The 23724-nt window shown below is 40.3% G+C and overlaps 1 protein-coding gene across 2 annotated transcripts in view; it reads right to left on the bottom strand.

Annotated features, from left to right (window-relative positions):
• PLCL1 (phospholipase C like 1 (inactive)) overlaps positions 1-22511 on the bottom strand; it is a 225521-nt gene extending 203010 nt beyond the window's left edge. The window contains exon 1 of one of the 2 annotated variants that reach the window (XR_014956600.1): positions 22003-22380. Coding sequence is in view for 1 of the 2 variants with exons in the window: in XM_021555431.4 (XP_021411106.1) it covers positions 22003-22263 (261 nt within the window). In the remaining variant the exon portion in view is untranslated. Of the gene's footprint in view, positions 1-22002 lie in introns of both variants that reach the window. The other variant, XM_021555431.4, reaches the window with a different exon arrangement.
• Between the last annotated feature and the right edge of the window lie 1213 nt (positions 22512-23724).

Raw genomic sequence — 23724 nt, forward strand, 5'->3', positions numbered from 1 at the left:
AAGGCACTGGACTTTAAATGTGTGAAGAGTCATAAAGAGGTGATCTGCTACACGTGGGATTACAATAGACATGTTCCAAGCAAAGTCTTGACTCACATCATGTCAAAGACACTTTTAGATCATACAACATTTCATCCTTCTAGCTTCTGCTAAATCCCTTGTTCATGTTGATATCAGAAAAGGGGTATGCAAATGCAACTGCTTGTTTTTAAATCTATATAGAGTGAGTTTTAAATTAATATCTGTGTTAGGTAAATCAGTCTCACATCCTTTCTTTACTTATTGCACATCTCAAATAGTCAACACATCTGTAAGAACAGCTTTACTGCTGAGTATGAGCTACAAGTAGCTAAATTCACATAGTGTTGTGGAGTTTATCCTGACAGAATTAACTCACTCAAATCAGTTTGGACTAGAGCATGTAATTCACTTCTTAATTCTAAAAAAACAGGCCAAATAAATGCAAGATTATGATTATAAAGTGGTGAGAAAATGCATATATTTTTATACTTTACATGGCATTCTCTGAACATTGTCCACACACAATGACTTTTTTTACCAATTAAGAAAATTGCCAACTCAGAAAATGAATGTCAGAAAGAGAAGTCTAAGTAGAACCAGAATCATTTAGGTTGAAAAAGACCATCAAGTAAAACTGTAATAATTACATTGGCATTACAACATAAATGTTTATGCTTGTTTCATAAATTTATCATTCTCGGTGTGGACAGATAGAAAACTTTACTCCTCTCTGCTTTCTTCCTGCGTCTGAAAGGAACTGCAAACAAAGCTGGGGGTCCTTTTGCTCCTTAACTATATATACAAAGGCTTTAGATCACAGGGAACACCCTATGGATGAGCAACAAAGCGATTTTACTGAATCTATAGATTTAGCTGCTGCTCATGACAAACATCAGAGCTTCTAGAAATAGTAAGTGACACAAGAGTTTACAAAGAGGACATATCTAAACCAGGATTTTTTGCACACATTAACAGAAGATGCAGCACTCAAGAAAAGATTTGTATTCAAATGCTGAGCGTGAAGACTGCAAAGATGTATCTACTTCAAACATTCACCAGGACATTGAGAAGATTCTTTTTTTAACATTGACCATCACTGGTGAACCATAGGCTTACCAGGTGTTTCTAATGCAACACTAGAATTGTCAGTAAAACTGCCCAAAGACACTTAAGAAGTAAGCAACCTAGAAGTGAGCATTTAGTGTGCATGTGGGCAAATTGTTTCAATGCCCCATCTCAGTCTTATTTTAAAAAATGCCTCCACTATTATCTGTGAAGTCCCATCCACAGCTGTGCAGTGGATTAAAAAAGGCAGTATCTGGCTTAGTCTGCTTTTGTAGCAATTTACATCACAAATTCAATGGGAGGTCGTCTGGTTGACGCAGAGGGCAAAGAACAGAGCCAGGCATACATAAGTGGTGCTTTACAAGTCCATTGCCATGATTAAAATGAATAATCCAAGAGATAAGCCTCTCATTTCTCCAAGTACTCTAGTCCAGCAGAACATACTAAGCCTCTGCTAACATCACAAAAATTGCTAGGACAGGAATAAAAATACTTATGAATTACTTGAGTATTTAGACTAACACTTCTGTCTCGGTGTTTTCTTCATGTTTTCATGTTTTCTTCAACTCTGATGCACAGCAATTGACAAATTCTGAATCTGAATTTTTCAGCACAGCAGTATCATTTGGGAGAATTGTATCATCTCCTTTTTCTAACATAGTTCTTGCCGCAAAAAGGTTTGTCGAGTACAAATTAATCTTTGAAATTTACTTTTATAGAAACTTATGCAAGAGCAACACAATTTAATAGCCCAAGCTTTGTTTTCTTTCCAAGGGGAGACACTGCTACTACAGTAGGTCCTACAGTCATCTGCCAAAGCAATGAAGACTTGGCTAGCCTGGACTATTTTGTTTCACACATTTGTAAAGCTGTCAGCTTTATCATTATCGAGAGGTTGCTGAGGAGACCTGAAGTCAATCAGAAGCATATCACAATGAGTACATGCAGCAGTTTGAGCAGCAAAGCTTCCTGAGGTTGCTTCAGCACAGCAGCAGTTATCACTCACTGATGCCAGAAAAACTTATCCTTTAAACATAATCTCTAATTCATCTTAATCAACATAGATAAACATTTTGTAAAAACACTTTCACAAGGCCTAAGTAATCATTTAAAGATCTTCCTTGGATTAACAGCCAACACCCAAGGTTTTGCTAAATAAGAACATATTAGTATAAAAAAAAAAAAATCCAGGAAAACCCTGAAGTATTCAATTTACAACCAAGCCTGCAGTTCTCTGCTTCCTACTTTCATAACAAAATTGAAAAAATAAAGACAGGAAGAGGAAATAATAATTCATCCATCAGCTTTGAAACCTTTCTAGGCCTTGGAACAATCACCAAGACAGTATTTAGACAAAGGTCCCACCGAGCACAAGAAAAGTTGGCCTCATCCATCTCTCTAAAAGCAGAACTAAAAAAAAAGGAAACAATCAGTTTCCATTTATAATTAGGAGATAGTCCAAGAAAGAAAACATTTTCTTCATGTTTTCAGTTAACTGGATCTTTGAAATATCTATGAAATAATATGCTAAATATTATGAATAATAATATGAAATAATAAGCTAAAAAGCATCTTTCCCAAATCATAACTGCGTAAGAGTTATATTACATCTAAATTAATTGCATCTAGACCTATTTTGACCCAATAGCTTCTATAGGACAAAAAATTACCAGTAAACTAATCCAAGAGGGTGTTTGTTCTAAACCATCACATTCTGTTCATCTTAGTGCATTGGTTTACCATGTTGCTTTAATGTAGGAACTACATTTGACATCCAAAACTTTGTAGCTCCCTAGGGAAAAAAAAGGAAAGCATGTTAGCTTCCTTTATTTGGAACTGAAGGACTGTCATAACATGCTCTAGAGTAATGTTGCTTAACAAAGATGAAATAAAAATATTTACAGATTCAACCATTACAAAGCTTGGATCATCAGAAAATAGCTATCATAAAACAAAGCATCTGGAGCAACAGTGAGCAAAAGGACACTTCAGTACATGAACTCCATGGCAAGGCCAAACATAGCAACTCCTGTGAGGAGAAAATCAAGGCGCTGGGATGGTCATTATAAACCACCGCAAAATAAATTAACATGAGAAAGATAAGAAATGACACTTCTGAACAAACGTCCTCTGAAAATTAGAGGCAGAATAATGTTCTATATGCCTTGTCCCACATCCCCTCAGCTGCACAGCAACATCCTCAGCCTCTGCAGCCTTCTTTGCTTCCAACTGCAATTCCCTACCCGTGAGAGCCTGAGGCTGCTCCTCACAAGCCCTTAACTCCCGAGCACATCCCCTCCGGCTGAGCAGGGCTGCCGATCCCACTGCAGGAAGGAGAGCACCAACAGAGCTTTCCAGACACTCTCCACACCCAAACAGGGAGCTGCAGGGACTCTGCCAGAAGTTAGAAATTCCACCTCCCTGGCAGCAACTTCAAAAGGATGGTCACAACCAGAGTTAGAAACTGGGCCTTGGCAAGAAAATACTGCTTAGAATATATTGCAATATGCATCTTGCAGAGCTTTTCTGCACACAAACTAAGCATGGTATTTAGAAACAAGAAATCAGTTCCTTCAGAAAACACATCCCAGATTACCTGAATAGCTGTAATAGCCACTTATTAAAAAAAAAAAAAAAATCAGTTGTTTACCAGAAATTGCAGATAGGACCTGAGAATTTCATTGCCTTAAATAACATTCTGGTGGCAAAAATTAGTAATAGGAAGTTAGTTATGAAAACATTTTCATAAGAAGCACCATAGTTACACCTTTGTCACTCAAATCAAAGTAACAGTTCAAACAGTTTTTTATATATTCTAAAGCTCATAACTCCATGAGTCTCTTCAAAGGAAGAAAGAACTGAGAATTCTATTTGTATCTTTACTAGTTCTGTGTCATTACTAGAATAATCTTGGAGAGCCTTTTCTGTGGAGGGAGTGGTTTTAGTTGATATTTCTCTATCTTTGGAAAAAAAAACTTAGAGCTTTTATATGCAAAAACATTCAGAAGAGCAAGCATAAGGAAGAAAAACCAGACTTGGTTGCAGAATTTTCAATTGTCACTAATAGCCACATCACACTAAAGTATACCTTCTAGACATGGCTACAGTAATGCAGATTCTTCCCAGTGCTTTTCATATACTTTACAATTACACTTTTTAATGAGCTGATTTTTCAATAAGATCTTATTTAGGTTTGACAACCCATTAAATAAAGGTTTTCCGGTTGAGCAGACCCTCTCCTGGATAAAGAATCTTTGAAGAATAAGCATGCTATCAGTTCAGAATCTGTATATTCTGGCTATATAGATATATATACATTTATGTCCAATACATAACATGCAGTATCCAGAATCACAGCTATTTGGTGCCTAACACCAAGCATATTTCTCCTGGTGGTCTTTCTTGTGGGAGAAGGAGGTTACACCACCCTGAAAGTCTAAAATGTTTTGACAAAGCAATCCACCTTTTCTATAGAAGAAACACATATGTCAAAGTATTTTGCAAAAGCAGCAGAGGCAGATATTTTGTAGACAGATTTCCGTTCACATGGTTGTAACCTTATCAAGTAAGACATATTTGAAAAATAAAGCAGAACTATACCAATTTTAAATACAATAATAACTGCTCACTTCTGGTAACAGCAACCTCTAGTTTTGCTTGGCTACAGAAACAGTCATTCTGAAATCCCTTTCAGTTTGTATCCAAAATAAACGTCTTAGGAAAGTTTACTTCCCCTCCTAAAAACTGCAGGTTGAGATTATTTTATCCCTTCCCAAAAACATGCTTAAAGTAACTCACTATGCTGTTCCATTTCTGCAGCTCTTGCCATTTTTTCCTATGAAACTGATTAGCATAATACTATTTGCATCCTTCACTTATTTTCTTTATCCACTGAAGTATGGATAATTTCATTCTGAAAATATTTTCAAGGTAGTATTTTTCTTCATAGTAAAAACTTAGAAATGATAGGACTCATAAAATATAACAACATTTGGGGGCTTCTTTCCAAAATAATGGAGTTTTAACAGTGCTGGCAAATTCCCAAGGCCACGCAGGAAGACAACAGAATTCATCTTTGAGATAACTCTACAGGGAAGAGCAGGAAAGAATGAAACAACAGACAGTTCTGATTCCCTACAAGGTAGCAGGAGGTCTTGATTTCAGGAAATGGCAATCAAGGATTTGTTCTCTGACTGAAGGATACCCAAACAACTAAGAAATTTAGTTTATAGCAACACCTCTGTCAAGAGTTATTTATGACCTGCCTGAATTACCACACCACCATAGTAGCTCCAGGAGGGGAGAGCAAGTCCAAAGGGAAAGTATCCAGCCTGGTGAGAACACACAGTCTCCAAGGGAGCAATCAAATACCACAGTGAAATTGCCTCGAGCATTGAAAAATTCAGAAAAATGGTAGAGAACAATGATGCCAAGAGAGTGTCATTATTGCACTGAAAAGAAAAATTCTGGGGCTAAAGAGACTCCATCAGTCTGGAAAAATATGAAGCTTAAATAGCTTCAGGACACATTCCAACAAAAGGTGAATGCTGAATACTAAGTAGGAGCAGCCTCCAAGAATCTTCAGCTTTTCACGTTGCTTGGGAGAGTAATGTACACAACCTCCACCCTCCTATGCAAAAAGGAAGAACAACTTGCAGAAAGAGAACATGACATAAATATACTAAGATTTAAAGCCAACTGCTACAGGAAGAGTACCTAAAAACTTGTCATACAAAGCAGTGTTTGTCATATTTGAGACAAAGGTGCCTACTTCAGCAAAATCTGTTCCAAAGGAAACACTGGCTTTCCCACCTGTACAGCTGTGGTCAGCAGGGAGACTGGCTGCGCAGGCTGGGGCTGCAGCAAACAGCCCAGCAAAAGAGACATTGTGTCCTCTTTAACCTCACTGATAGCAAACACAAAAGAGCTATCTGACATCCTCAAAGCCCAGTGAAGAAGTAAATTAACTTCTGTTCTCATATAGTGGTTTAAAAGTTTCATCCTTCTAAAGAGTAATCACAAAGCCTCATCTCATGTTCAATAAAATAATCTCTTTGCTGTTCTTTCTCATTTGTCTCTCTAGAATACTCTTTTTAATCAGCATTGTGGACATACTGCTTTTGGGGAAGAAGTTATTTAAAAAAACAAACCACCTTTTATTGTGCTGCATAGCCTTTCTTTCTCTTACCATCAATCTCAAACACACATGAAGGATGGGGTTTTCATCTCTGAAACTGTAACGCATGAACTAAAGACTCACCACTATGTTATCATGGCAACAAAAATAAAAGCTTTCAACACTATTGTGGAGTTAAAAGAAATAAAAAGAGTGACTCCTACATAATCCAAAATTAGTTTTCAAGCAAGAACTATCTAACTTATTCCGCATTCTGAAGTCTTGGGACACTGGAAGGGTCTCACTTTTGTTAAATACAGTAAATGTTTTTAAAAGCGTGAGAAAAAAAATACCCAGAATTTACTGGGATTCAACAAGTCCGCTGACAATGTGATATTGTCATTCTTGGGAGTTCAGTGCTGGCATCATAGTGCAACACTCCTGCAAGTCTTGGCAAACCCTACTGTTTCAAAGGTGCTGCAAGGTGATCTTGGACAGAACCCCAAACACACTGCAAAAACTGGGTCAATACTTAGCTTTGATCAGCTCAGGGACAGCACAGATACAAGAGTTACTAGATAAATGCATCGTATCAAAACATGTCTCAGAGTAGAACCCACACTAAGGAGGGAATCACAATGACAGTGAATGAAATAATTCTTTTTCTGATAATCTGGACTTCTATGTGTAGTTTTTACATCTTCAGTCAAATTGTCTTCCAGTACAGGCAAGACCACAGACCAAAATCAAGGAGCAGATTTTGAGTTGACAGTAACATGGCTATGGTGGAGAGTGAGTGGGGGCAAAAAAAAAAAACCAAATCTGAGCAAATATTCAGAGGTTGAGTGCCATCACTGTGGCTTTTCCAGACATTTTGAAAACTGATCACATTACAAATTGTTTCAAAGCAGAATACATTTAAATCCAACATATAGGGCAAACACCATGATTATGTAGAAAAAATATTGCAGATACACAGTTTTTAACTTGACAATGTAATTAATGATCTTCACCATTAACTGATGACCATTTGCTTTGCAGTTAAATAAAATGTTCTATTTTTAAGTGGCAAGATAAGACTGGGAAAAAAAAAAAACACAGGAAACTGGAAAGGTATTTGGCCATAAACGAGGTAAAGCAGCTATTTAAAAATGGCAAGCAGCCTCTAGCAAAGTCTAGAAATACTTACCCAAGGCCACATTAGCTCTACACTGCAAGCATTCTGCACTGCTCCCCTGCTCCACACATCTAGCCTATTCCCTCAAGCTGCCAGACACACTCAGACATGCAAGGCTCCTGTGCTCCTGACTTTCAACACCAGGCACTGGCTTCACAGGACAAACAAAATACGGCTAGCCAGGATAAAGCTTTCACACATGAACTGCTCTTGCTTACAGAAAAAAAAAAATTACAGGAGAAATGTTACTAAAAAAAATTAACTGGATTCATGAAACATTTTCCCCCCTTCTCTGCCCCAGTCCAAGGGAAGGATTTTGTAGGTCCATCACAAGCGTTTCTTGTCTGTAAGAATACATACTTCCATGCTATCCTATATCTCCCCGTATTTTGGCAGTCACAGATACTCCAACACCATCCTGAACATCCCCGTGTTTTGGCTCTATCCATACAGTAATTAATACAAGCAACGATTTCTCCAGCAGATTATTTATACGGGATTACATGAGAAAGGTCCTGCTGCTAACATTATGCAAGCTCTGGCCAAACAGTCTTGCCCTTAAAAGTAACCATTTCACAACACAGAATATACTTTGAAGTGAGCAGGAGCATGAAATAATGTCCTGAGCTGTTCTCTTCCAAGTCTCCAAATGCTCCTATGTGCAGTTATACTTTTCTTCTTGCTTTACACACCTCTCAGAAGAAAGTACAGTGGTGTCCTCAGGGAAGAAGGCGCTCAGATTTGTAAAACCAACTACAAATCCATTATCGTAATGACTCAATTAATTAAGCAGTTAGGCATGGCTGGAAGTGACCTGCTGGGAGAGACAAGGCTAAACTTCTCCTGTAGTATCTAAACCACCAAGAAACAAACCCCAGAGCAGTCAATAGCAAAGGAAGCATTAATCATTATTATCACTGGAAACACCATGAAGCTTATCTTGAAAGTTAAAGAACCACTTGAGAAAAGCAGCAATTCTCCCTGATGCATTGCCTGGATTATTTTACTGCTATTGAGCACTAAATCATCACAGAAAAGAGAGAAGCCTGGCATTCTTTGTTTCTTAGTGGCTCATCTGACGCCTTTAGAAGCTCATTTAACAGCTGTTATGTGTCCAGCCATCTCAGGTCTTTCCAGAAAGATACTAAATACCTACCAGATGTCTTGAGTCTTGAATGCTCCTGAAGTTAGCCTCTCCAGACTTTTTTTAAAGGGATCTAAAATTATAATTGAAATTTAACTGCCACAACCCATACATTTAAGCATGACAGGTATCCCAAACACCTTCCTGATGTAGGAAAATCTTCTATATAGCAACCAAAACACATATCATATATGCAATGGTAAAACAGTAAAAATAAAATTTTGAACTAAAAAAAAAGAAAACCAAACCCACAACCAACCAAAACAGAAAAAAAAAAAGCACCAAACCAAATGGAAAACAAAACCCATTGTATTTTCAAAAACATGAAAGAGGAAGGAAATCTTCAAGATTTGTACCTCAACAAAATCTGGTGTAGGTTAATGGGTAGCCAAATCACCTGAGAAGCAACTGATGATATCAAGTTATCCAACACACAGCATGTTTGCATCTTTTCTACAACATCACTCTTTCATAAATTTTAATTTCATATTTGCAGTCATCTATTAATTACTTGATTGGATCATAATAAATCCAAAGGGGCAATACAAGGTTATACCAAAATGTTCCCCATGGATTCAGGTATCAGATTCTAATTAGAAATATACAAATTTCATTAAGAGAAAAGTCACTTTGAACAGCCACTAAAATACAGGCAGGTGTAACAACCAGCCTACCCAAAAAAAAAAAAACCCCAACCCAAAACCAAACACAAACCATAAAGAAAAACAACCACCACCACAAAAGAAAAACAACAAACTGCTTTATTAATTCAGCTGTATAGCTGACCTTTTATATAGACAGTCAGGAAGGTCAGAGAACAATTTTCCCTACCCAAACCGCAAGTAGCTGCTATTTTTCTGCTGGGGGCATTCATTGGTCCTACCCTGAAAGACGGCATTCATTTCTAACTGCCACTATCGAGCACTCACAACAGTAGCATCCACTGGGAATATCAAGCTCTTTGTCAAAGGCTCCCAATCTGTCTTTTCTACCTAAATCATACAGATCAAAGCCTACTTTGGTGTAGCAGGCCAGGAGAACACACATTAGAACCTCTGGCCTGCAACACCTTTGTTCAAGCAATTCTGTTGGCAAGAGGAGTGCTCTGTGTCCTCAATCTGTACCTCTCTTCCTCCTACAGCAGCTTTTTGCAGAAAACACCAGCTCAGGCTGTAGGTAAGCACACCAGTTTTGCAGCACACACATCAGTCTATGGATGCAATGTTTGGTCTTCTTCATTCTCTGGTTGTTCTCATTCTTATTTTCATCTCTGTCTTACAAGAAACGGGTGCATGGCCTTTATCCACACAGAAGCTTTTTTAAATTAAGACCTAATGCAAATCACTACCTAGGCACTCTAGTACCAGCTTTAGTTTCAGCTACCTCCTGATGACCATCAGTTCAAAATATGAGACTTGTCCATACACAATTAAAAAAAAAAAAAACCTTTCAAATAAACCATTCCAACTTGTATTTACAGTATACCAAAAAGAGCAGGAGACAGAAAGAAATATTTCCAACACATGCAAGCTGTTTAGTAGTGTAAACCATACTTGACCTTCTTATTCATATACTTCTGCTGCAATACTGAATTTAAATGTCCTTTTCTTCCTTTTGAAAAGAAGTGGTATCTTCCAATAACTACCACATTCAGTTCTTCGATTCATGCAAAGAAAAAAATGCCTAATTTCCCACTGCTAAAATTATGCAGTACTGCAAAATTTTCTGCATAAAAAGTCAATTTAACATGTTCTGTGAATTTCTACTAGCATGCAAAGTATATATTATATACATAGATGAAGGGGAAGATAATAAACTGAGCAAGTGGGAACTATGTTCTTTAGAACATACATGTATCCAGACACAAACACTTCAGTGTTTTCCTTGAGTAGTATTTGGAGAACTGTGCAATATGTGCTCCTGGCTGCAATATGCCACAACACAAGCTAGAGACATTCTGCAACCCTTGAGTAGGTGTACAGATAAATAAACAAACTAAATGGTATCTCAAATGAGATATAAAGTTCTAGATTATACCCCAGCAATGGTGGATTTCAGCAGGGTCATGTATTTTGCCTCACAACTGTTCAAAGCAGACAGAAAATGCTGCAACCTTCTTAGGTTAGAAAGCTGATATTTCTTCTCCTAGTGAACAGAACATTGTGCCCACACTGTTCCTTTCAAGTCCTCAAATTTCTAAAAACTATGCCAAATGCACTTGCAGTAGGATATAGCTAGCTGTTTATTCAAGCTGAGAGCTGTGTACCACTGGAGAAGCTAAAAGCTAGTCTGAAGTGAGATACAGTTTCCTCTTTGCAGAGCAGGGCTACATGGAAGCCAGGCACCAGCTTTAAGCCAATTTTCTTAAGTAAACTAAGAAAAACGTGTGGCCCTCTATAGTGGGAAGGCAAGGTACTGCTATACAGGATAAGAGTGTACTCTTAAATTCCAGGGTTTTTTATCAGAATTTAAATCTTGATAATTTCAAAAGGAACAAAATTGCTCTCTTCCCCAGACATCACAGGCACTGCCACAAGCAGGTACAAGGTGCTTTCCCAACATCTCAGCTCTGTGCTCTGCACTGCCCTATTTCACATGCTCCCTGTTCCTCTCAGTCTCATCTCTTCTTAGTAAACAGGATCATCCATCCAGCCCCAGCTCACATCTAAACATGATACTGGCCATTAGCCCTCAGAAAGGTGAGCTCTTTGGGCAAAGTCACAAGATTTTATCACAACTGCTTGTATGTCAGCATTTCACAGCACACGGGGACATTGTTACAGTCTTTACGCTGACCAATGCAAATAAGGATGTTAACCTCATCTCATTAAAATAACCTTTTTTCCTATCACTTAAGCTTTACTTGCTCCCCACACCCATGTCCTTCCCAGCCGAGCTCCTGAAGCTAGGCAAAGCACGATGCTTAACTCAGTCACATTTCACTCTCCCAAGCCACACAATTTACTTATCCTCCCCCATCTACTGCTGCAACCCAGCTTCTTCTGCAGGAAAATATCACAGTCCTTGGACTGGTCTGTGTAATCTATACTCAGCATGAGAATGTGAAATAATTTAAGTAGTTATAATCATTAAAATTAAAAAAAAAAAGTCTTCAAAGTCAGAAGGTGCTGCTGCAGGGAACACTCCTCTGGCAACCAAGGGTACCAGGAAAATGTTCTGAAGGCTACAAACAGGCTTCAATTTGATCTTAAGATCAAATGGAGATTTGGATCAGTCCATTGAAAATGCTCACTTCTAAGCACTAGCCCTGCCCACCAAAGCAGTGTATCTCAGTACCATGTATGAGAGTACCTCCCTTTCATCCATAAGGATGTAGCTAAAAGAAGTATTGAATGTGAACAGAATTGTAAACCTGCATTCAGCACACAGATGCCGCAGCAGCACTGCCAAGCAAACAAACAAATGTATTTGCTGTGAGTTAAGTAATCTAATTTTTTTTCTCCGTTCTAATAACAACTTAGTCTTTTTTGTGCTTAAGAACTTATCTAGAAATAATCTCCCAAAATTCATTCTTCAGCAGTATTAGCGCTGATATTTAAAGTAATACAGTCTTGCCAAACAAACCTTGTGTAGCTCCAAGTAGAATCAGCATAACATAATTAACCACATTTTAAGAGTCTGAAAAAGAAAATTGTGAGGTAAAATAACAGGGTTTAGTGATTGGCTATTTGTGTTCAATCCAATCCCTCCTCCATTGATAGCAATGGGAAAATTGCCACTGATTTCAGACTGCAGAAACTATGTTTATACTGAAAATCTGCATTGCTTTAGGGAGCAACTGCCACTGTGAATCATAACACCGAGGAAGAAATTCACAAGCTACATGAATATCCTAACTTGCATTTCCAAATCATAGACAAATACAACCAATTTTACATAACACTGGGAGACAAGCATTCCTTCAGGATACATCCATATGTATGTCCCACGACAAACCTGTCCTTACCCCCACGCCAAGGCCTGGATGTCACCCATGGAGCAAGGCTGGCTCCAGCAAATAAAGGCTCCATTCCCAATGAAGGCTGTGTAGCTTACAGGCAGTCTGGGGCACTGGGCTCCATCTACCACTGAACACAAAATGTTTGCAGAAAGTCTTTCTTATGTTGCATGAATTCCAACATCTATTTTTCAGCCAGTGCCCAGAAAATTTATTACAGTATTTACATGAGGTAGCTTGGAGGTGTATCATACTCCAGTAGACCATAGTACTTATATTAAACTATAACATTTGCTAAATACATGCAATAACCCCCTATGTGAACTCATTCAGAAAAAGAGGATCTTACAGTAATCCCTTCACAGTGCTTTCTCTTGATAGCTCTTGCTCAAAGAGTTCAGCATTTGCTCTAGGTGAGCAAATACAACTTCTAATCAGATATTCATGGAAGTTGTTATAAAATCAAATTAAAAAAAACAACAACAATAAAATTCACATAGGTCTTCCAAGCAAGACTACAGCTTATAAAAAAATTAAATGCAGGAACCCAGAACTCATCTGCATTTATGATAAGTGTTGCCCATAATGTATTTTGCATCCTGAGAGAAAAATTAACATTAAGTAAAAATTATTCGTCTCATTCTTCTATGCAGTAGGCTAGAACTGACAAAATCACCAAGATCATATATTTTCTCAAAAAATAATCCCAACAATGAAAACAAAACTAAAACATCACTGTGATATTAAAATTCAATTGTAAGCTTGCCTAAATGCCACAGGGGTATGGAAAGCTTAATAGTCAATGTCCAAACAGGCAGCAATCTTCACTTACAAAGAGAGAGATGTAAGGAATCACCACCAAGCTGACAAGAACAGGACCAAGGCAGCCCTCAAGTATCCTCCCGTTGATCTCTCAACCAGAGCTGCATAAATGTTTGTGGCAAAAAAACCTCTGGCTTCTGGCAGCCACCTTGTGCCCTCTTCCGGGTTCCCCAAACCCGACATCATTCAGCAGCCAGTGCCCTTAAACACCTACACACCTCTAGCACAGGGCATGCCCAGAAGACCACAAAACCAGAGCAACCCAGCTCAAGCAACAAACTGTTGTTTTCCTGTGGGACTCTCCCTGCAGTGGAGCTCAGAGCTGCATCTACAAACGCATGATTGTACTCTTGAAATTCTTCCTCAAGTCCTGGTCCTTTATCTCACCCCTGTCCTGCTAGTGCACCTTTGGCTGACTCCTGACTCCAGTGCCCAACCTCCCAGGTTTTTATTTCAGCCTTGCCTGCTCCATGCTCTCAGCAGCACTCTGATTACATATAATCCAATTTTCTGAATTTCACTTGAGCTTCTAGACATGCTCTCACCCTGCTCTGTCCTGTGGCTTTTTCGTGGTGTACTCAAGCACTAGCATCTGACTCCTGATCAAGGAGTTTTACCTCTTATTGCTATTTACTTCCTGGCTTTTTCTTGCAAGCCTGCTGCAGCTGTCATTCTCAGGCAGTCTCCAAAGCACACCTACTCCTCAAAATGCATTGACTGCAGTAGGAGCCAACAGAATCTCTTAAATTCATGTAATCTTCTTCATCAATACTCCTGGAAGAAGTTTTTGTCTGGTTGCTTGCTCTTCTGGTTTGGTTGTTAAGCAGACACACTCTATAGGAGATCCATCAACACAAAATGGAGAAAAATCCCCCAGTATACACAAAAGCAAGATGGATATGGACACATTTCCATGAGCAGCAGGCATCTCATACCCCTGCATTTTACTTAAAGAACACCCTTTTTTGTTATATTTACCCTCCGAACTATCTGAAAGAATGAAACAGCATTAAAAATCTTCATAGCCTACAATCAAAACAAATTAGCAATCCATCAAACCCACTTAATCAATTAAAAACAGCCTGTGTCCACCTATAGCTACACCAAAACAACCATCCAGTGAACAATGATGATTTGAACCCTAATTACTGACCACTCTGAGTCTTCTACAGCCATTTACACCCATACAAATTAATATATGGCAACTCTGAAGTATTCAAACACATTTCCACTTTGAACAAATCTCTGAACAAGGAACTGGGCAGCACATGCTCCTTTTACCCCTTCAAGAAGTACCAAAGCAGCATAACATAGATCAACCTGAAGGACAACCAGGATCCAGCAGGATGGAGAGCCTCCGGGGAAAATCCAATATGACTCTAATGAATGTTTTCTGTAGCTGTTTCAGCTGGAATTATCTAAAACATGGTGTGTCAGTACTCCCCTGAGCAGGCCACTCAGTACACATTCATAGGTAGAATATATTTTTTAAAATCCCCTCAGTACAGAAATACTTTGGTGCTGGTTACATTTTAGATTGAGATACACCTTTAAATTGGCATGCCACAATAACATTACCTGATGCATGCTGCCTCAAATAATAATCCCAAGGCTAATATAATTGATGTAAGCAGCTCTGGAAGAGAAGGAATATTTCACCTCAGTTTGATTCCAGTTCATTTCAGTTAAGGCCTGTACAAAGTCTTAATTGTCAGAGACTTTCAACTTAAAAAATACACACTAAACAGTGAACCCTGACTGAAGATATTAATAATGAAGAAATGACAATAATCACAGAAAGTTGAACACATTTCAGGAAGGAGGTTAAGAATCACTTCAAACTGCAAACTTCAGAATAAGACTCTTCCAGAAAACAGGATTCTACATAAGGAGGCTTCAAACCCCAGAATATTTATGATACAGTAAGATTTAAGAACAAGGCTTTGATTGTAAATACATTTCCAAACCTATACAAAGATCTTTATGAGTCCTCAGAACTTGTAAGCATTTAGTAAAGGCATTTAGCCATTTGTAGCACTTGTGTTTTTTTTAATCAAGTGTGAGTAGCTCCTGAATTATCATGCATGTCAAAACCTTCAAGTCATATTAGCTAAAAAAAAAAACAGCTAGAACACATGTGTTATTAAAAGTAATATTAATAATCCTTCCTCATATCTTAGAAAAATCACCCAGTATTACCATAAATTACACCTACCAATCAAATACGTTGATTAAGTTTACAAGAACGACCAGCTAAATGGTTCACCACAGCAGATGTATTATTGGTTCTACAGTAACTGCCTGCATTTTCACATCTACTGTAGGAAGAACAGAGAAAATTAAAACCATTTTGTTACAGATGGCAATGATCTCAGTGGAACTACAAAATGAATAAAATATTAGCATGAGAAACAGCATTTGCATCTCTACATAGATACAAAAACTCAGTTTTATTAACAGCTGCTTAACATATTTGGAAAGCAATATAAAGCTTTCCTTCTCTGCCACTGCTGTGTCCACCAGCCCCATTACTTCACCAGAATATTATTTTTAATCAGCATTTATCTACTTCTGCACAGAAGTCTTTACGGACATAATTTAAAAACAAATGAACAAGTATCACAAACTTATCTCTTATTCCCAACCTAAACAGCTCCTACCTCTTACCTAGAAAACTTATCAAACAACATCCTGAAAAAACCTGCCAGAACTTGTGTTTGCAGACCACAGGACTGCTGTTATCCTACAGAAAGGTCACCTTTCAGTAATTCCAGTGCAAGACACTCAAATCACCTTGACTCCTATGAACTGGTATGGAAAAACACCCCAAACACAAGGCTTTATCCATCTGTATCCACATGTTTACTGAGATCACTAGTCATGTGTTAGATTATGAGCCAGGTGGAACCAAAGGACAAGAAATATGGACTACTACTAGAATAGTTAGCAGACATTTTTGCTATAAACTTCAAAGGAAGCAGTTTGGCCTTGGATGTAGGTTGTTTGGGTTTAAAATTTTTCACGTAGTAAAGTTTATACCAGTCAGTGTAAAGGCACCCATTAACTTTTAGCCAGATAAGCGTTTAGGACAGCCTCCCAAGACCCACATGCCCAAATCTTCCACCTGAATAATTTTATATATAGTGGCTTCCATTGCTATGATAATTATTATTGATAGCTTGACACAAAAAATTCCACAAGATCTAAATCTTTCTCACTACAGTGTTACCAACTTAGGCACAGCTATACTGGTTCTACTGATGTTGCTTTAAGAACAAAGAGGAAAGAGATTAAAGTTAAACCCCAGTCTGAAATGCCTACTGCCCCCCATGAGAATGTATCTCAGTGATAAATGCAACAGTTCGAAGAAAAACTGCCCATCTTCGCTGATACCAATTACTGGATGTAACTCATCTGACAAAAGCAGGTCTATAATCAGCATTTGTTCTGTCCAAAATTAAGCATCTCGAATAGATGTTTAAAGAAAAACAGTAGTGTATGGAATAGAGGTGCAGTGTTATGAAAATATAAACAGCTATGCCACAGCAATCCAAAAAAATATCTCAAACCACTTTTCTTCTGTAAAGCAGGCAAACATTAATTCTAAATAACTAAATTAATAAAGAAGATTCATTAATTTCTAAGGAAATTTTATACTAGCAATAATGGAAACCAGTTTCCTGGGTCTCTTAACAATTCATTTAAGTTTTTGTAACAAACAGGTACTGGGTTAGATAAAGATCAACCTAGGCTGGTATCCCAAGACAACAACATGCTTGGGGAGACACATAAGAAGCAAGGAAGTACAAAGTGGTCCACTGTTTGCTGCAGCTTCCCAGAGTTCAACCACTTGTAGTTCAGGAACTTTCAAAGCCAGATGCTTTTGGTGCACTCTGAAGTTCTCTTCATCAATCTGTCATTTCAAACCTGCTCAAACCCATTTACATGTCTGACTGCACAAATTTCTGGGGCTGTAAAGTGCGTAATTTACTCACATGCTGCATCAGGAAATACTGTCATTTATTTCCAACCTGCTGTTAAAGAACTATCACTGTTTTTTTCCCCTGACTTCACATTCTGTGAAAGTGAGCAAATACTAGTTCCCTGTTTCCCACAATGTTTGGGAATTTACATACATAAAAATATCACCCACTGGTTACCTTTTTCCAGATCTATCTGGTGAATTTCCCATTTTGTAGCAGTCTTTGCATGGCTAGACATGTCAATATTGCCCTTCTAAATACATTTTTAGGCTCTACCATCTTATTTAATGTAATCTCAATTTACATATTCTCCTTTTCTCCTCTGATACATATATGTCAAAGAATGCATTAATTATAAAATCAGCACTGGACTAAGTAGTTAATCAGCTTTAATGAATCTTACATAGTCATAGTTTTAGATTATTAAGCAGCAAGTTCCTAAATGCAAGCTTACACGACAAAAAAGCTTCACATAAAACATAAAAGCTTCTAGAGAATCATTGCAGTCCTGAAAAACTGTCTTTTGAGAACAGTTTTAAATAGTTACATTGCATAGACAGACATGGCATTTATTTGAAATACTTATACTCTGTCACCACACATCAGGACAAACTGAAAGAAATTAAGCCTCATTGCCTTCATTGCAGAAGTTTTTTTTAAAGCTGAGAATGTCACAAGCATAAATACAAGTCTTGAAATAAGACAGCTGGCTATCTTGATATGCCTCCACTGATTAATGATATTGCAAAACCTTAAAACTTGCAGTTCTTAGGCTAATAGTGCATTATGAGCAAGGACAATTCAACTGGCTTTTAAAGGAAAAGAAATCCCTACATGAAGCAGGCAAACAGCCTTTGGAAGAACTTCAGTCAAAGGTCTCACAGCTCTTCTGTGACTGCAATTAAATTCTCAGAGTTAGAGTCTGCAGCTTCTACTTCAAGTTCATTTCATGGGCACAGTCTGCTGCGTTATCTGCTACGGTATCTTAAAACAAAGATCCAGGAAGAAAACAAGCACATGATCCCAAAAGTTTGTCTTGCAAGCAAACAAAGCAGAGAGAGATGCCTGATAAGAATAGACAGAGAAATGCTTTGGTAGAAAGCTGCAAAGTATTTCAGTAGCATTACATAACAAATTACACAGCCTTCCTACTCATTTATTAAAGTGCTCATACATGGCAATGGCAGAAGGAACATACCAGAAGGAAAACAACATCTATTTACTCTGTTTAGAGCCCCCCACACAGGAAGGCTTGAAAAGCACTACATGAAAAGAAAGCAGAAATCCAGGTCTCCAAGCACTGTCTTCTGCTCTCCTGGCCTAAAAGTGGTTGCAATTATTATTCTATTTGCAAAAAACTGGGCCTGGATTATTCACAAGCAAAAACAACACACAAAAAACAAAAAACCAAAAAAACCACTTGGCAAATAATTTAGTCAACACATACTCCATCTTTAGGCTTCCTAGAAAACAGGTCAAGTTCTATGATCTCTTTAGAACTTTCTCTAGTTTTATCTCCAAGTATTCTTGTCTGCTGGTTTCCAGTTCCTCATGGCAAACTCCCTTTCTTGTTCCAGTTCTGGAGTAAGACCATTTACCTCTTCCTTGCATTAGAAAAAAAAACACAAAACCAAAACACAAAACCTAAAAAAAACCAAAAAAAAAAAAAAAAACCCAAAACAAATAATGCACATCAGGGAAACAACCTAGTGCACAAGAACAGCTACAACTACTTCTCATTAATCTTATTTTACATTTACCTCAATCTACAAAGCTGTGAACATCAGCAAAGCAAAATGGGAATAACAATTTTCTGGCTATACTTTGTTCTTTTTATATAAATGAGTTCTCTTGTTTCTGAAACCAAATATAGAGCACATGAATGCACTGAAGATAATTGAGAAGGGTTCATATTTTACTTGCAATATATGCCAAGTGGAATTTGCTGTAGGGAAGGTTTTTAAAGCAAGTCCCTGTTCAGCCTTTGTACTTCACAGTTACAGTGTGGCTGCCAGAACACTCCAATGTAAGCAAGTCTGACTTCCACTGGAACTGAACTCTCAGATGCTAACCTTGAGACTTCCAGAGTTCCAAAAGACAGCTGGGGGGAAAATGCTGTTAGAAGTGTACTTTGACCATCTAAATTTACAGAATTTTAACTTTTTGCTTAATTGGGCAAGACCACTCATGTTTAAAGTACAACTTTAAATAGCTGGGAGAGAAATGGAAAAATAGAGCAAGAGTGTTTAACTCCTGCAGAGTAAGAGCTTATCCTGATGTGCAACTTCCTTTACTTTCTTAAGTCATATTTTTCAGCAGATAAGATCAGCTTAGAGGAAGCAATAGAATACTATTTTGACTATAGATTTATATGAACATATGGATATTTTGAAGTAAAATAAATACAATAAATAATTCGAAAATTCATTTCCTTGTAAAACACAGTGCTTGAGGAGAAAGCCTGTATGTTGAAGTCCTGAAAAAAGAAAAAAAAAAGTAAAGTTGGAGGGTTTTATCTTAATTCCAACTAAAATTTGAATTCAACACCTGATGAATATGTCCTATTACATTAGAAATTCCTGAAAATGCAGATAAATACATTGTTTAATTTCTACCCAAAGTTAATAGTACTTCCTAGTATAATTCCAACGGAAAACTGCAATTCAAAACACTTTTATATACCACTGAAACAACCTTGAGAGAAAAGAAACGCAATGCTCTCTATGGGGTTCCAACACCGTGCCTTAGAGATGTGCAGCCTGTGAATTCTCAAGTTCAGACACCTGCTATGAGACACAACCATGTTATCGAAATTAATCCATCCATTTAACAACTAAATTTAAGATTAACAACGGTATTTTTCATTCCATTCCTATCACAAGACCATTCCAAACCCTTACAGGGCCCAGAGTAACTTTCTAGTTTCCAGACTGGATCTACACATAGGAGTCCTTTGCTATTGTGCAGAAAATCTGTTTTCCCCCTCATACAGTATTCAATCCAGATACCTTATCAGCCCATCCTAGATATCTTTCTATGTATCTGCTCCAGTTTGAATGCACCATCCCTAAGCACAGGAAACTGAGTTTACTCAGTATTTCAGATGAGCTCCGTGTATAATGTTCCTTGTATAAGAACATTAATTCTTTCTCACCTCTGTCAGGAATCTTTCTCCTTACAAACACCATCCTGGGATGTGCCTTAAGAAACTTCTCCAGTTAGAAGAGTGATCATTATCATTATGTGCTAATCTGCTGATCATTATCAGATGTGCTACATTAGCAATATCAAGCTATCAACCAGTAGTGAAAATGCTTTTTGGTCATTTCATTAACAATTATACACTATTTATGACATTAAAACACACCTACCATACAGAACTGGTATAGTCTGCAAAAATAATGATATATTTTAAACTGAAATTCAAGACTGTGTATTTTCAATTTCTGAAACCATCACAGAGTTCTAAGAGAAAATATCATCTCCATAGCAGTACAGTTACAGAACTTTGGTCTTCATTTAGTAAAGCATTTATACATTTATGCAACTTCAGACTGGAAGCATTCCCATCACATTCAGTGGATGTCTTTACAAAACTAAAACCACCCTTAACGCTTTGCTGGACTTAATGGGATAATATTTCAACATGAAACTTACAAAGGACCTTCGAGGCTCTTTTTTGCATTTAACTACTTCGGTCTCCTCTGAACGTTTAAAGCTTTAAAATAAAAAAAGCAAGTATTTTGTGTATCTGTTCTTCCTTTGAATGGACATATTAAGCTGCAAGAGCTAAGCATGCGTCCTGAGCTTCCAGCATTAAGGTAGAGCTCTACCCTGTGCCTTCACACATTTACAGATGAGAAGTCTTATTTTCCGCTGTTCTCCCGATGCCTTCCAAGTGCAAATCACTAACAAGAGGATCACGTGTGACCATATGGTAAATTAAGATCGCCCAGGAGATTTCATTCATCGGTTCCCCAGAAACTAGCGATTAAGCTTACATACTTGCAAGGAGATGCCATTTAATTCAAAACCACAGTTTATTAAAAAAAATTACACCGGAAAAAAAGAAGAACCTACATAATCATAAAACCATTTTCCTTCCCAGACAATAAGAAAGGCGGAGGCTTTAAGGTCACGCCCGATCTGTTCATTTCCCATTAAAGGTGCTAAACACCCGGTGCTGCTCCGCAACAACCTGTACTACAGTCCGTCTCCAAACACACCTTCTGTTAATTTGTGACACTGCATATTTTGCTGCTCAAGAGCTACTACAGCCAGCGCTGTAGAAGCTATTTATTCTGCCTTCCAGGTACTTCACAAATATTAAATAAGAACAGACACGAGCTGCTACACAAAAACTTTACAACTCGGTGAGAAGCTGCCCCACAGGAGACGCACGAGAGCGGGGGGACGCCGACCCCTCTGGATGGCGGCAGGAGCAGTTCCCCATCCCAGAGCCCGCAGAGCCGCTCGCTCCGGGCACGCACCTTGCCCGGGCACTCCGGTGAGGCGGCGGCGCGGCCCCGCCGTCCTTGCTCGCCGCAGGCGGAGCGGCCGCTTCACCTGCGCGGAGAGACCCTGGAGGGGTCCCGCCACCCCTCTGCCCACCCCGGCCCCCTCCCACGGGCAGGGCCGCACCGAAGGGAGGCTTCTGCCTGGGTAACCCGGCGGCGGGACCCGCGCAAACTTCCCGGCGGCGCGGCACACCCTTACCTTGATGATGCTGCTCCTCCGCGGGGTGGCCTTGGCCGCCTCCAGCAGGCAGGCGTCGGGGTCGGACGCTGCCGCTGGCCCCAGGCTGCCGCCGGGGAAGCGCTCCGCGGTACCCACGGCAGAAACGCCGCTCCGGCGCTCCCGCCTCCTGCCCCCGGCGTCCAGCGATGCCGGCTCGGACTCCTCTTCGGCACGGTAAGCGGCTTCGGGAGGGGCACGGCCCGCCGCCGGCTGCTCTCTGCCGCCAGCAGCCTCTGCCATCGCCCCGCCGCACGGTGTCAACTTCTCCGGGGCGCTGAGAGGGCGGGCGAGTCACACGGACGGAGGAACGGACGGCGTCCCGCGGCGCTCCTCTCACGGCACGGCGGCTGCAGCGCCAACTTTCCCCGGAGCAGCCATGTCCGACCCCGGGGCGGAAGGTGCCCGCGGGGGACCCGCGGTGCCAGAGGAGCGGGGCGGGGGACGCGGAGAGCGCGCAGGAAGTACGGCCACAGCCCCGCGCTGTTGTGACAGGAGCCGGGCTTATGCTGACGGACGGCGAGCTGGGCCAATCGGCGGCGCGGCCGCCCCCCGGCGGCGCAGCGGCAGCCAATGGCGCTGGGGAGGGGCGTGCCCGCGGGACGCCTGGACGGGCGGTCGGGGCGGTGCGCGGGGGGCGGTGTAGGAGGACTTGGAACACCTGGTCGCTCCCGCCGCGACCTTGACGAAGGGGGCCTGTGTAGAGCTTTCGTGTGCCGGGGCGGCCGCGGGAATGCTTCCCCGCGCGTGTTGTAGGCGGGTTTGGGCTGCCTCTGTGCCCGGGTGAAAGCAGCGTGTGGAAAGGGTGGCTTAGGTTAAACACCCTGCGGCACGCGTAGCCCTCAAGTGGAGGCACCGTGGTAGGAGCAGGGACGCTGCCAGCGCCGGTCGTGGGGGCTGCGGGTGTGAGGGGCACCTTGAGGCTGCTGACGGCGGGCCAGCAGAGTGGATGCTGTAAGGGAGAGCGGGCAAAAGAGAGGCGAAGACTCACGTTGGGATTCCTCCGCCTCTTGGAAGCGAGCCAAAAGCGAAGCAGGTTGTGTGGGGCGGCGCCGCTCGCCCCGCTCTCGGGACGGTCCCGCTCCGGCCCTGCCCCTCACAGCACAGCCCGGGCCCGGCGGGCGCTGGCAGGGCCGGCACCGCCCCCTGGCGGCCCGCCTGCAGCGGCGCCGGACCCAGCGGAGGCGGGGAACGGGAACCCCCGGGAAGGGCAGGAGCCGCGGGCAGCCTCCGGGACAGTTCGTGCCAGCCGGGTGCTGACCCTTGTAATTCTCCAGGGCGTGTTTAGTTATAACGAGATTATCCACGTGGACACCTCAGGAAAGGTGAGGTGGAGTGCAGCAAGGGTGAAAGCCCAGGAAAGAGGTGAGGAAGAGATTATACAGTGAGATGGAAAATAGAACGGGTAGGGCTGGGCAAGCTGGTAGTCACTGAGGATGTAAGAGTATTCAAAATTACAGTCACCAGCTTTAAAGGCAGTGAGACTCCGTGGGAATATTAATTTCTCCCCGGTTTCTAAAGTAATTCCCTAATGAATGTGTTTGGCACCTGTTGGCAGTCACTGGTTAAGGAAGAAAGAGAGAACATGCTTACCTTAACCAGTCATTGGCTATTAGGAAATGCCTGGCTACAGGGCATAATTGCTACTTAAAGGATGTGAAATTTATATATGTATATGCACACACAATATATAAATTTATAATT

The sequence above is a fragment of the Lonchura striata genome, chromosome 7 (genome assembly GCF_050655825.1).
Source record: "Lonchura striata isolate lonStrDom1 chromosome 7, ASM5065582v1, whole genome shotgun sequence".
In the NCBI taxonomy this organism is placed as follows: domain Eukaryota; kingdom Metazoa; phylum Chordata; class Aves; order Passeriformes; family Estrildidae; genus Lonchura; species Lonchura striata.